This window comes from Ascaphus truei, chromosome 13 (assembly GCF_040206685.1).
Source record: "Ascaphus truei isolate aAscTru1 chromosome 13, aAscTru1.hap1, whole genome shotgun sequence".
In the NCBI taxonomy this organism is placed as follows: domain Eukaryota; kingdom Metazoa; phylum Chordata; class Amphibia; order Anura; family Ascaphidae; genus Ascaphus; species Ascaphus truei.
This window is the reverse complement of record NC_134495.1, coordinates 12255989-12270493: the sequence shown is the minus strand read 5'-3', so window position 1 is coordinate 12270493 and position 14505 is coordinate 12255989. Positions and strand designations below refer to the sequence as shown.

The window sequence follows — 14505 nt, the reverse complement described above, 5'->3', positions numbered from 1 at the left end:
CTCACTATATCCCGGCGCCTGCTCCTCACTATATCCCGGCGCCTGCTCCTCACTATATCCCACTCTCTGCTCCTCACTATATCCCGGCGCCTGCTCCTCACTATATCACGGCGTCTGCTCCTCACTATATCCCGGCGCCTGCTCCTCACTATATCCCACTCTCTGCTCCTCACTATATCCCGGCGCCTGCTCCTCACTATATCACGGCGTCTGCTCCTCACTATATCCCGGCGTCTGCTCCTCACTATATCCCGGCGTCTGCTCCTCTCTATATCCCACTCTCTGCTCCTCACTATATCCCGGCGCCTGCTCCTCACTATATCCCGGCGCCTGCTCCTCACTATATCCCGGCGTCTGCTCCTCTCTATATCCCACTCTCTGCTCCTCACTATATCCCGGCGCCTGCTCCTCACTATGTCCCGGCGTCTGCTCCTCTCTATATCCCGGCGCCTGCTCCTCACTATATCCCGGCGCCTGCTCCTCACTATATCCCGGCGTCTGCTCCTCCCTATATCCCGGCGTCTGCTCCTCTCTATATCCCACTCTCTGCTCCTCACTATATCCCGGCGTCTGCTTCTCTCTATATCCCACTCTCTGCTCCTCACTATATCCCGGCGCCTGCTCCTCACTATATCCCGGCGTCTGCTCCTCACTATATCCCGGCGCCTGCTCCTCACTATGTCCCGGCGTCTGCTCCTCTCTATATCCCGGCGTCTGCTCCTCTCTATATCCCGGCGCCTGCTCCTCACTATATCCCGGCGCCTGCTCCTCACTATATCCCGGCGTCTGCTTCTCTCTATATCCCACTCTCTGCTCCTCTCTATATCCCGGCGCCTGCTCCTCACTATATCCCGGCGCCTGCTCCTCACTATATCCCGGCGTCTGCTTCTCTCTATATCCCACTCTCTGCTCCTCTCTATATCCCGGCGCCTGCTCCTCACTATATCCCACTCTCTGCTCCTCACTATATCCCGGCGCCTGCTCCTCACTATATCCCTGCGCCTGCTCCTCACTATATCCCGGTGCCTGCTCCTCACTATATCCCGGCGCCTGCTCCTCACTATATCCCGGCGCCTGCTCCTCACTATATCCCACTCTGCTCCTCACTATATCCCACTCTCTGCTCCTCACTATATCCCGGCGCCTGCTCCTCACTATATCCCACTCTCTGCTCCTCACTATATCCCGGCGTCTGCTCCTCACTATGTCCCGGCGCCTGCTCCTCTCTATATCCCGGCGTCTGCTCCTCTCTATCCCGGCGTCTGCTCCTCTCTATATCCCGGTGCCTGCTCCTCACTATATCCCACTCTCTGCTCCTCACTATATCCCACTCTCTGCTCCTCACTGTATCCCGGCGCCTGCTCCTCACTATATCCCGGCGCCTGCTCCTCTCTATATCCCGGCGCCTGCTCCTCTCTATATCCCACTCTCTGCTCCTCACTATATCCCAGCGCCTGCTCCTCACTATATCCCACTCTCTGCTCCTCACTATATCCCGGCGCCTGCTCCTCACTGTATCCCGGCGTCTGCTCCTCACTATATTCCGGCGTCTGCTCCTTCCTATATCCCGGCGCCTGCTCCTCACTATATCCCGGCGCCTGCTCCTCACTATATCCCGGCGCCTGCTCCTCACTATATCCCGGCGCCTGCTCCTCACTATATCCCGGCATCTGCTCCTCACTATATCCCGGCATCTGCTACTCACTATATCCCACTCTCTGCTCCTCACTATAGCCCGGCGCCTGCTCCTCACTATATCCCGGCGCCTGCTCCTCACTATATCCCACTCTCTGCTCCTCCCTATATCCCGGCGCCTGCTCCTCACTGTATCCCACTCTCTGCTCCTCACTATATCCCACTCTCTGCTCCTCACTATATCCCGGCGCCTGCTCCTCACTATATCCCGGCGCCTGCTCCTCACTATATCCCACTCTGCTCCTCACTATATCCCACTCTCTGCTCCTCACTATATCCCGGCGTCTGCTCCTCACTATGTCCCGGCGCCTGCTCCTCTCTATATCCCGGCGTCTGCTCCTCTCTATCCCGGCGTCTGCTCCTCTATATCCCGGTGCCTGCTCCTCACTATATCCCACTCTCTGCTCCTCACTATATCCCACTCTCTGCTCCTCACTGTATCCCGGCGCCTGCTCCTCACTATATCCCGGCGCCTGCTCCTCTCTATATCCCGGCGCCTGCTCCTCTCTATATCCCACTCTCTGCTCCTCACTATATCCCAGCGCCTGCTCCTCACTATATCCCACTCTCTGCTCCTCACTATATCCCGGCGCCTGCTCCTCACTGTATCCCGGCGTCTGCTCCTCACTATATTCCGGCGTCTGCTCCTTCCTATATCCCGGCGCCTGCTCCTCACTATATCCCGGCGCCTGCTCCTCACTATATCCCGGCGCCTGCTCCTCACTATATCCCGGCATCTGCTCCTCACTATATCCCGGCATCTGCTACTCACTATATCCCACTCTCTGCTCCTCACTATAGCCCGGCGCCTGCTCCTCACTATATCCCGGCGCCTGCTCCTCACTATATCCCACTCTCTGCTCCTCCCTATATCCCGGCGCCTGCTCCTCCCTATATCCTGGCGTCTCAGGCACCAAAAACATAGATTGTTATCTCTACGCGCCGGGGATTATTTGTACTGTGCTGTGTACACTGGGAGCATATTTTGGAGCTTTTCCCATTGCAGAGAAGATTGAATGAGAACTCCGGTCTGTCAGACATCCGGTTACGCGAGTCACGGCTGCGGCACGGCGGTAACTCAGCGCCAGAAACACGTTTACGGGAACTAGAAACACACCGCGCTGCTCAGTGGGAAAAAGGACGAAGTGCTGAGAAATGAATGTAACCGACGCGCAGTTATTATTCTCTGCACAGGCCGATTCTCAGGTACGAGACAGAAGCGTCGACAATGAAATTCCCACGTTGAAGGATCCCTGCAAGTTCAGCCAAATCACCGGGGCTGGGACATGGAACCCACCTTCTCTGCGAGGGTCTCTCGGCTCTGTCCTTTCACCTCCTCCCACTCCCAATGAAAAATGGGTCCGGTCGTCTCCTAGACATGAAATCTCACCAGCAAGTGAGTGTTTAACACAGAGCAATGTATAGAATAAGTATATTTATTTATTGAACAATACTTGTAGTTGAATACAGAATATAACAGTCGGTTGCACTTTGGGTTATATACCAGAAGGGGGCAGTCAACTCCAGTCCTCAAGCCCCCCCCCTCCCACCAACAGGTCAGGTTTTCAAGATATCCCAGCTGAGCCTTTGATGGAGCCACCTGTGCTGAAGCAGGGATATCCTGAAAACCTGACCCGTTGGGGGAAGGGCTTGAGGACTGGATTTGAGCACCCATGATATACCACAATACTGAACAGAATATATAGCTTTATCACACATTGTAAATACGATGGGTTTGGGCGGGTATGTCTCCCTCCCCCCTCCGGCTCACACGCCAGCTGAGAATACCCGCCCCCCCCCCCCAAAAAAAGAGCAGTCAGAAGAAATGCCGCAGAACGCGTCTGCGGAGCCGTGTGTGAGTTTAGCGTAATTAGAGGTCACTTTGAAAAAAAGATGAATCACAAATAAAAATAAAATATATATATATATATTTAGCTGTATATAAAACATTAACACTGCACGGTTACATGTAAAAACAAGGACATATTTAAATAGAATTACACAGGTCTCCGGCGCGTTTGCTGGCCGCGCTGCCAGGTTAAGAAGTGGGCACACCGCTCTGTGAGACGAGGGGTTAACCCGGGATGCATTTGGAGGTCGTTTTAAAAACACTTGACCACTGAATAATACTCTTAACCCCTTCCTTGCCAGTGGGCCCAGTGACCAATTGCTCTAAATGTTGTTATACTGCTCTGCAGGCCCCCGCTGGCGGGGAAGGGGTTAAACAACTGGCCCGGGGAGTAGCCGATAAGCACAGAATTTAGACTGTCCCCCCGCGAGCGGCGATATCCTTGTGGGACAGTCCTGTGACCTGTCCTGCTAAGCGGCCTGTCCCCTCCCCCCCCCCCCAGGGCGGTGGCGGGTCTGCGCTGTCACGCCGCGTGGTCTGACGCCGCCTCCCTGCCTCCGAAATCAAAGAGAGGCTCCTCCTTGCCGCTGCCCTGCGCCAGGCAATCCTCCAGCACGCTGACCGGGTCGCGCAGGAAGACCACCAGCACCGTGATGTTGTCCGCGGAGCCGCCCTTCTTGGCGGCGGTCACCAGCGCCTCGGCCGCGCCCTGCCATTCCCCCCCGTTCTCCCGCAGGTGGCCCAGGACCAGGCCGGGGACCTCCGGCAGCGACACCGTGTCGTAGAGCCCGTCGCACGCCAGCACCAGGAAATCCTCCGTGCCGCCGAGGGGGCGGGACGTCACGTCTCCCTCGCCGGACACGTACGGCTTCTGGTCGATGTCACCTGGCGAGAGGACAAATGTCAAGGCGGAGTTACCGTGACGAGTCTCAAAGGGCAGTGGGGGGCCACCATAACACGGGACAGCACCGCACTACGGGCGGGACCTAGATGGCATCACGGTGACAAGGTGTGATGACATCACAATGATAGCGGGACACGGAGCTGACCTCATCACTGCACAATAAGGAAATCCCCAGGCTGCTGCAACACCCAATCCATGGACCGCCCAACCTGGGCTTCCAGACATACAATGCAGCCCGTGTGTTACTGGTGATGAAGAGGTTAAAGCTGCAGTTCAAGCTCCCGTTATCTTTTTTTACTTCAATAGTTTTATGTGGGCAATCTCTAATTACCTAAAGAACTGCATAGCTGCCGGTCAATTCGTTCTCCGTCTATTGATCGGCAAAGTTTGGCGACATCTTTAAATATGGAGAATGTAAATCGTTGCTATAGCAACAAGCATGCTTTTAAAAATAGAATACAAGAAAATTGGTCTTTCAAAGTTGTTTTTTTTTTAAAACAAAAAATGCTAAAAGTATTTTTTCTTACTACAGAACTGATTTATTAAAAAAAAAAACCCACACATGCATGATATTGCCTGAACTGCAGCTTTAATATCCTGAGAAAGCCCTGATGACCAGCTCTGCCCGAGCGAGCGTCCAACATCCAGAGTCTGGGGCAACAGCCGAGATGCACGAATAACCCTTCCCCTACAGTATATGGACAACGACACTGACCAGCGACCCGTCCAGGGACGGAGATTGGGGACGTGCGTGGGGAGATGTGTGTTTACTTGCGGCTCATTCCTGTAACAAAGGAACTGCGGCCGTTCTTTCAGGGTCAAACGTCAACTTTAAGGGGTTTCAAGGACCACCCCCAAGGTTATTAACCCTTTTTGCTCCAGCAGGGGGCAGCGTATTGCACTGGCAGCCGGTTACCAACTCACCGATGGCTCTGGACACGGCGAGGGTGCCGTTGACCCTCCAGCATCCCATGTACGTCACGCAGCCCCCCAGGGACTCGATTCGATTGCGCTCGTCCTGGGGAGGAACAGAGTCAGATCCCCTCCATGGGAGCGTGCGAGTAACACGGAGGGAGAGAGGGAGCCGGACAGGGGGAGGGGGCCAGGCAGCCAGGGCCTCGGAAAAGAGAGAGGTGCAAGAGAGGGCAAGGGGCGGAAGGATGAGAGAGAGGAGGAGAGACTGGGAGGTACCAGCCATGTGTTGGGAGAGAGAGGGGGGGGGGAGGTGGAGGGGTGTTCGGGCTCCTGCTCACCTCTCGTTCCGGTTTGTGGGGGTCCATCAGAGTCACGTGATTCCCGCGCTGTACCAGGACGGCCTGCGAGTCCCCCAGCCAGGCCACGTGCAGCCGGTCTCCCTCCAGCAGGGCGCACACCCCCGTCGTGCCGCTCCGCAGCCTCTGGAAGGAGGAGGGAGATGTGAGGGGTGAGGACCGCACCTGCACCCCGAAATTCCATTCACCCCGTCGCTGCCAGGGGGATGGGGACCTCACAAGTCGGCACTTCCGGAGTCTGAAGGGCACATCCCCCTCTATAAATAGCTCAATAACCTGCAAGGAACCCACAGGTCTCCAGGACACCGCTACCAGAACCTCATCAGCGGTCCAAGCATCAGGCGCAGCTAGGAAGTGCCGAGTACCACTACTTTTTGATTTGTATTTAATATAATATAAATATAAATGCGCAGAGTTTATAAAGGGGGGAGAGAGAGAGAGAGGGAGAGAGGGAGAGAGGGAGAGAGAAAGGGAGCGAGAGAGAGGGAGAGAGAAAGGGAGCGAGAGAGAGGGAGAGAGAAAGGGAGCGAGAGAGAGGGAGAAAGGGAGCGAGGAGATCCTTTTTGTTGTTAAACCTAAAATATTGATAACAGAAGTACAATTCCCGCGAGCTCCTCCCAGATCGGCGTGCAATTTACTAGTGATACTTGTACATTTAGTCTGTGTAACAAAATATTAAAAAGTGTGTCCCCAAAGTAACAAGATTTATGGTCACCTGAGTATATATTCCACAATAACTTGATACCACACAGCAGGGGAGCGGGGCGGTATGCGGCCTGCAGCACATCGCAGAGTATTGTGCAATATATACTGCGGCCTGCAGCACATCGCAGAGTATTGTGCAATATATACTGCGGCCTGCAGCACATCGCAGGGTATTGTGTAATATATACTGCGGCCTGCAGCACATCGCACAGTATTGTGTAATAGATACTGCGGACTGCAGCACATCGCACAGTATTGTGTAATTATATATACTGCGGCCTGCAACACATCGCAGGGTATTGTGTAATATATGCTGCGTCCTGCAGCACATCGCACAGTATTGTGTAATAGATACTGCGGACTGCAGCACATCGCACAGTATTGTGTAATTATATATACTGCGGCCTGCAGCACATCGCAGGGTATTGTGTAATATATACTGCGGCCTGCAGCACATCGCAGGGTATTGTGTAATATATACTGCGGCCTGCAGCACATCGCAGGGTATTGTGCAATACATACTGCGGCCTGCAGCACATCGCAGGGTATTGTGTAATATACAGAAATAACTGATAGTATACCGCTCACCAGATAGCAGATAATATAGCCGGTGCAAAGGGATGGTACTGGCATAGCAAGTAAAAAGGAAGACAGCAGATTGATCTCCCACAGATCCCTTTTACCACTGCACAAACAGGCCAATACAATAGATAGCAAGGATGTAGTGCTTCTTGATATAAATAGGAGTGGACTATAGGGAGGACCCTGGTAATTGCACCCAGTGCTAGGAATGAGCAATTACCTAAAAACGCCTTATGGGCAAAACAATAAACTTTTATTAAACATTTATATTCACACACAGTAATACGACGCAATAAATCAGTGGGTAATATAAACAACTAAAACACAGGTACGGGTATATAAGGAGGTAGTGATTAGATAAATATCTGTAATTCTACTTCATAAATGAAGTCCTCCTGGTTGATAGCTCCGATGGGGGAGGTGTGGGGTGGGGGTAGTGATGCCTAAATGCAAACAGCGATTAGTGCTAACAAGTATGTGGCAAAATCAACCACCTAAAACCAGGGAAGGGTGTAGTGAGGTGTATACGGTACTGTTAGTGTGGCACTACCGGAGAAGACTGCCTCAGTCAGTAATGATCGTGAGTAGTGCAGCCTGTGCCGTGGTCAGTGTGGCTGCCTGGCGCAGTGTTCTAGTGATTGCGCTGCCACCATGTGTATCCAATGCAGCCCTCACTCCAAAGCCCACAAACAGCGGCAAAGGCCAATATAGTGCACAATAGAGGCCAGATAGCTGGAAACAGCAACCTCCGGTACACAGACTAGCACCCTTCCTCCCCAGTAACGGAGCGAACTCACCCGTCACCTCCGACGTCAACGCGATGACGTCATCCCGACGTACGTTTCGCGCTCGGGGGCTGGCGCTTTCTCAAGGTAGGAGGTCCCTACTGAGTCATGGTGTAACGTATATGTACACGTTTGTCTAGGCGGTGCTTAGGAACTCCCCAATCGCACTCCACTATAATGATTGACAGTATAGAAGGCAAATAGCAGCGCTCGAGGGGTATCGAGTGACTAACTGTGCTTTAACCCCAGACATACTGTGGACTAAATAGCAGCTAAACGCAGACCTATGTGAGGATAGGTAGGACACATAAGTAAGGTATAGCTATGTGTCTAGTGGTAATATAAATAGAGTGATACATGGTTACCAGGTAGGTGGGATACCAGGGGATGCCTCAGACCGGAGCAATGACCAGAAGGTGGTTAACCTGTCATCCTCCAAGTGTGCTAGTTATATATCGACCACTTGATGCAGTGTTGAGTTTGTGGCAAGTGTAGGTAAATATATCTGATTGATGGTATATATGATGGTGCTGTGTAGCGGGATGGCGACCCGATGCACACAGGTGAGTGTAAAGTCTATTATGTGGTATACGTTAGTGCCACTAAAAGGATGGGTGACCAAATTGATGTAGGCATGATCCCTCCATGGATACTTGGGGCCAACCTGTGGGTATATAGTAGTCCATATGTCTAATTACCAAAGTTAGGGGTCATGGGTGTGTGGATAACTGTGGATAGGTATAGAGTGTAGGACTGTTCTAACCTATGGCGTCCGCCCCGTAGGTCAAAACGAACTCTAAAGTTAGCTATATACCTGGATCCCATTCCAATGTAGTAAGGTATATTTACCTACACTTGCCACAAACTCAACACTGCATCAAGTGGTCGATATATAACTAGCACACTTGGAGGATGACAGGTTAACCACCTTCTGGTCATTGCTCCGATCTGAGGCATCCCCTGGTATCCCACCTACCTGGTAACCATGTATCACTCTATTTATATTACCACTAGACACATAGCTATACCTTACTTATGTGTCCTACCTATCCTCACATAGGTCTGCGTTTAGCTGCTATTTAGTCCACAGTATGTCTGGGGTTAAAGCACAGTTAGTCACTCGATACCCCTCGAGCACTGCTATTTGCCGTCTATACTGTCAATCATTATAGTGGAGTGCGATTGGGGAGTTCCTAAGCACCGCCTAGACAAACGTGTACATATACGTTACACCATGACTCAGTAGGGACCCCCTACCTTGAGAAAGCGCCAGCCCCCGAGCGCGAAACGTACGTCGGGATGACGTCGGAGGTGACGGGTGAGATCGCTCCGTTACTGGGGAGGAAGGGTGCTAGTCTGTGTACCGGAGGTTGCTATTTCCAGCTATCTGGCCTCTATTGTGCACTATATTGGCCTTTGCCGCTGTTTGTGGGCTTTGGAGTGAGGGCTGCATTGGATACACATGGTGGCAGCGCAATCACTAGAACACTGCGCCAGGCAGCCACACTGACCATGGCACAGGCTGCACTACTCACGATCATTACTGACTGAGGCAGTCTTCTCCGGTAGTGCCACACTAGCAGTATTGTATACACCTCACTACACCCTTCCCTGGTTTTAGTTGGTTGATTTTGCCACATACTTGTTAGCACTAATCGCTGTTTGCATTTAGGCATCACTACCCCCACCCCACACCTCCCCCATCGGAGCTATCAACCAGGAGGACTTCATTTATGAAGTAGAATTACAGATATTTATCTAATCACTACCTCCTTATATACCCGTACCTGTGTTTTAGTTGTTTTTATTACCCACTGATTTATTGCGTCGTATTACTGTGTGTGAATATAAATGTTTAATAAAAGTTTATTGTTTTGCCCATAAGGCGTTTTTAGGTCATTGCTCATTCCTAGCACTGGGTGCAATTACCAGGGTCCTCCCTATAGTCCACTCCTATTTATATCAAGAAGCACTACATCCTTGCTATCTATTGTATTGGCCTGTTTGTGCAGTGGTAAAAGGGATCTGTGGGAGATCAATCTGCTGTCTTCCTTTTTACTTGCTATTGTGTAATATATACTGCGGCCTGCAGCACATCGCAGGGTATTGTGTAATACATACTGCGGCCTGCAGCACATCGCAGGGTATTGTGTAATATATACTGCGGCCTGCAACACATTGCGTGGCATTGTGTAATATATACTGCGGCCTGGAGCACATCGCAGGGTATTGTGTAATATATACTGCGGCCTGCAGCACATCGCAGTGTATTGTGTAATACATACTGCGGCCTGCAGCACATCGCAGGGTATTGTGTAATATATACTGCGGCCTGCAGCACATCGCACAGTATTGTGTAATATATACTCCGGCCTGCAGCACATCGCAGGGTATTGTGTAATATATACTGCGGCCTGCAGCATATCGCAGGGTATTGTGTAATATATACTGCGACCTGCAGCACATCGCAGGGTATTGTGTAATATATACTGCGGCCTGCAGCACATCGCAGGGTATTGTGTAATACATACTGCGGCCTGCAGCACATCGCAGGGTATTGTGTAATATATACTGCAGCCTGGAGCACATCGCAGGGTATTGTGTAATATATACTGCGGCCTGCAGCACATCGCAGGGTATTGTGTAATATATACTGCGGCCTGGAGCACATCGCAGGGTATTGTGTAATACATACTGCGGCCTGCAGCACATCGCAGGGTATTGTGTAATATATACTGCGGCCTGCAGCACATCGCACAGTATTGTGTAATATATACTCCGGCCTGCAGCACATCGCAGGGTATTGTGTAATATATACTGCGGCCTGCAGCACATCGCAGGGTATTGTGTAATATATACTGCGACCTGCAGCACATCGCAGGGTATTGTGTAATATATACTGCGGCCTGCAGCACATCGCAGGGTATTGTGTAATACATACTGCGGCCTGCAGCACATCGCAGGGTATTGTGTAATATATACTGCAGCCTGGAGCACATCGCAGGGTATTGTGTAATATATACTGCGGCCTGCAGCACATCGCAGGGTATTGTGTAATACATACTGCGGCCTGCAGCACATCGCAGGGTATTGTGTAATATATACTGCGGCCTGCAACACATCGCGTGGCATTGTGTAATATATACTGCGGCCTGGAGCACATCGCAGGGTATTGTGTAATATATACTGCGGCCTGCAGCACATCGCAGGGTATTGTGTAATACATACTGCGGCCTGCAGCACATCGCAGGGTATTGTGTAATATATACTGCGGCCTGCAACACATCGCGTGGCATTGTGTAATATATACTGCGGCCTGGAGCACATCGCAGGGTATTGTGTAATATATACTGCGGCCTGCAGCACATCGCAGTGTATTGTGTAATACATACTGCGGCCTGCAGCACATCGCAGGGTATTGTGTAATATATACTGCGGCCTGCAGCACATCGCACAGTATTGTGTAATATATACTCCGGCCTGCAGCACATCGCAGGGTATTGTGTAATATATACTGCGGCCTGCAGCACATCGCAGGGTATTGTGTAATATATACTGCGGCCTGCAGCAAATCGCAGGGTATTGTGTAATATATACTGCGACCTGCAGCACATCGCAGGGTATTGTGTAATACATACTGCGGCCTGCAGCACATCGCAGGGTATTGTGTAATACATACTGCGGCCTGCAGCACATCGCAGGGTATTGTGTAATATATACTGCGGCCTGCAGCACATCGCAGGGTATTGTGTAATACATACTGCGGCCTGCAGCACATCGCAGGGTATTGTGTAATATATACTGCAGCCTGCAGCACATCGCAGGGTATTGTGTAATATATACTGCGGCCTGCAGCACATCACACAGTATTGTGTAATATATACTGCGGCCTGATGCACATCGCAGGGTATTGTGTAATACATACTGCGGCCTGCAGCACATCGCAGGGTATTGTGTAATATATACTGCAGCACATCGCAGGGTATTGTGTAATATATACTGCGGCCTGCAGCACATCACACAGTATTGTGTAATATATACTGTGGCCTGCAGCACATCGCAGGGTATTGTGTAATATATGCTGCGGCCTGCAGCACATCGCAGGGTATTGTGTAATATATACTGCGGCCTGCAGCACATCGCAGGGTATTGTGTAATATATACTGCGGCCTGCAGCACATCGCACAGTATTGTGTACTATATACTGCGGCCTGCAGCACATCGCAGGGTATTGTGAAATTATATATACTGCGGCCTGCAGCACATCCCAGTGTATTGTGTCATATATATTGCGGCCTGCAGCACATCGCAGGGTATTGTGTAATATACTGACGTAGTTGAGACATTAGGGGGTCTGACATAACAGCATTAGGATCAAAGCAGCCATTTTGTTTGACTATTTTCAGTCCGCCATCTTGTCTTTGTGAGTTTTAATGTCATCATTCTATGTGAAGAAATCTGTGTGAAGCAGAGAAGGGAATGTTTTCGCTCCTAGCTGACTTTATTGATCGTTCCTCATCCAATCAGCGTCCAAATTGAAAGTGTAAACAGGGCAGATATTATGGGAAACCCTCGTTAGTAGTCTAAGATAAACTGTTTCTCATACAATGTGCCAAGTGGCAGAACTGACATCACATTTAACCCCATAATGATTTTTAGCTTACAGACAGTTATCCAGTATTATTATGTATTACAAAATGACATCAGCTTTAGTATTGTTATGTATTACAAAATGAGGTAATATTAGTGACGTGCAAGCCCCCCCATAAAGGGGTGGAGCTTTAGGTTTTAGGGTATAAATATATGGCATACCGTGTTATCGGTTAGAGAGCTTTTTTTCAAAAGCTGTCTCCGTTGTGCACTTGACTTGAATAAATTCACGTGTTATTCTGTTTCAAAATAACCTCAGACTGTGTTTTTTATTTACGCTTTTCTCCATATGCTGCGGCCTGCAGCACATCGCAGGGTATTGTGTAATATATACTGCGGCCTGCAGCACATCGCAGGGTATTGTGTAATACATACTGCGGCCTGCAGCACATCGCAGGGTATTGTGTAATACATACTGCGGCCTGCAGCACATCGCAGGGTATTGTGTAATACATACTGCGGCCTGCAGCACATCGCAGGGTATTGTGTAATAGATACTGCGGCCTGCAGCACATCGCGTGGTATTGTGTAATACATACTGCGGCCTGCAGCACATCGCAGGGTATTGTGTAATACATACTGCGGCCAGCAGCACATCGCGTGGTATTGTGTAATACATACTGCGGCCTGCAGCACACAGCACATCGCGTGGTATTGTGTAATACATACTGCGGCCTGCAGCACATCGCAGGGTATTGTGTAATATATACTGCGGCCTGCAGCACATCGCAGGGTATTGCTTAATATATGCTGCGGCCTGCAGCACATCGCGTGATATTGTGTAATTATATATACTGCGGCCTGCAGCACATCGCGTGGTATTGTGTAATACATACTGCGGCCTGCAGCACATCGCGTGTTATTGTGTAATACATACTGCGGCCTGCAGCACATCGCGTGTTATTGTGTAATACATACTGCGGCCTGCAGCACATCGCAGGGTATTGTGTAATATATACTGCGGCCTGCAGCACATCGCAGGGTAGTGTGTAATATATACTGCGGCCTGATGCACATCGCAGGGTATTGTGTAATACATACTGCGGCCTGCAGCACATCGCACAGTATTGTGTAATATATACTGCGGCCTGCAGCACATCGCAGGGTATTGTGTAATAGATACTGCGGCCTGCAGCACATCGCACAGTATTGTGTAATACATACTGCGGCCTGCAGCAAATCGCAGGGTATTGTGTAATATATACTGCTGTCTGCAGCACATCGCAGGGTATTGTGTAATACATACTGCGGCCTGCAGCACATCGCACAGTATTGTGTAATACATACTGCGGCCTGCAGCAAATCGCAGGGTATTGTGTAATATATACTGCTGTCTGCAGCACATCGCAGGGTATTGTGTAATACATACTGCGGCCTGCAGCACATCGCACAGTGTTGTGTAATATATACTGAGGCCTGATGCACATCGCACAGTGTTGTGTAATATATACTGAGGCCTGATGCACATCGCACAGTGTTGTGTAATATATACTGCGGCCTGCAGCACATCGCACAGTGTTGTGTAATATATACTGCGGCCTGCAGCACATCGCACAGTGTTGTGTAATATATGGAAACAAAAGAAAACAGCGCACAACGCCAAATAGTGAAGCAAATTCAACAATATATTATAGAATTAAAAAGGGGGTAATATATCTGCGTACATGAAAAAGGTTGGTAAAAGGCATGTAGTGTGTATCACACTGTTTACCACTCGGCAGCTGTTAACTGTAGAATCGGGTGCTTGCTTCCCTCTGCTGCTGCAGCTCAGTTGATTCTGGGGCAGGACGTCAGTCTTTTCACTCCCAAGGGGATTTCCCTTCATGCAGCCAGGTTCAGCAGCTGGTACTGGGGCTCGGTGAAATCGCTCCTGCTTCCTGGCCGATATGAAGCTGCTCCTGTACCTCGGCAGGTGTATCCTCTGCACAGAGGTTAAAACGCAGCTTGCTGGGGTGCCCTCAGCGTGCCACGATGCCGCTCCGTCGCGGGACGCTGTGTAGTGACGTCACTGTCTACACAGCAGTGGTGGATTCAATAGGGAAGTTTGAACAGTCTTACAAAGTC

The 14505-nt window shown here is 50.5% G+C and overlaps 1 protein-coding gene across 1 annotated transcript in view; it reads right to left on the bottom strand.

The window, feature by feature from the left end:
* Positions 1 to 3117: 3117 nt before the first annotated feature.
* Positions 3118 to 14505, bottom strand: part of PPM1F (protein phosphatase, Mg2+/Mn2+ dependent 1F) — a 35190-nt gene continuing 23802 nt past the window's right edge. The window contains exons 4-6 of the mRNA XM_075568544.1: positions 5702 to 5845; positions 5373 to 5466; positions 3118 to 4429 (exon numbers count right to left, since the gene is read on the bottom strand). Coding sequence (XP_075424659.1) covers positions 4068 to 4429; positions 5373 to 5466; positions 5702 to 5845 — 600 coding nt within the window. The 3' untranslated portion in view covers positions 3118 to 4067. The remainder of the gene's footprint in view (positions 4430 to 5372; positions 5467 to 5701; positions 5846 to 14505) is intronic.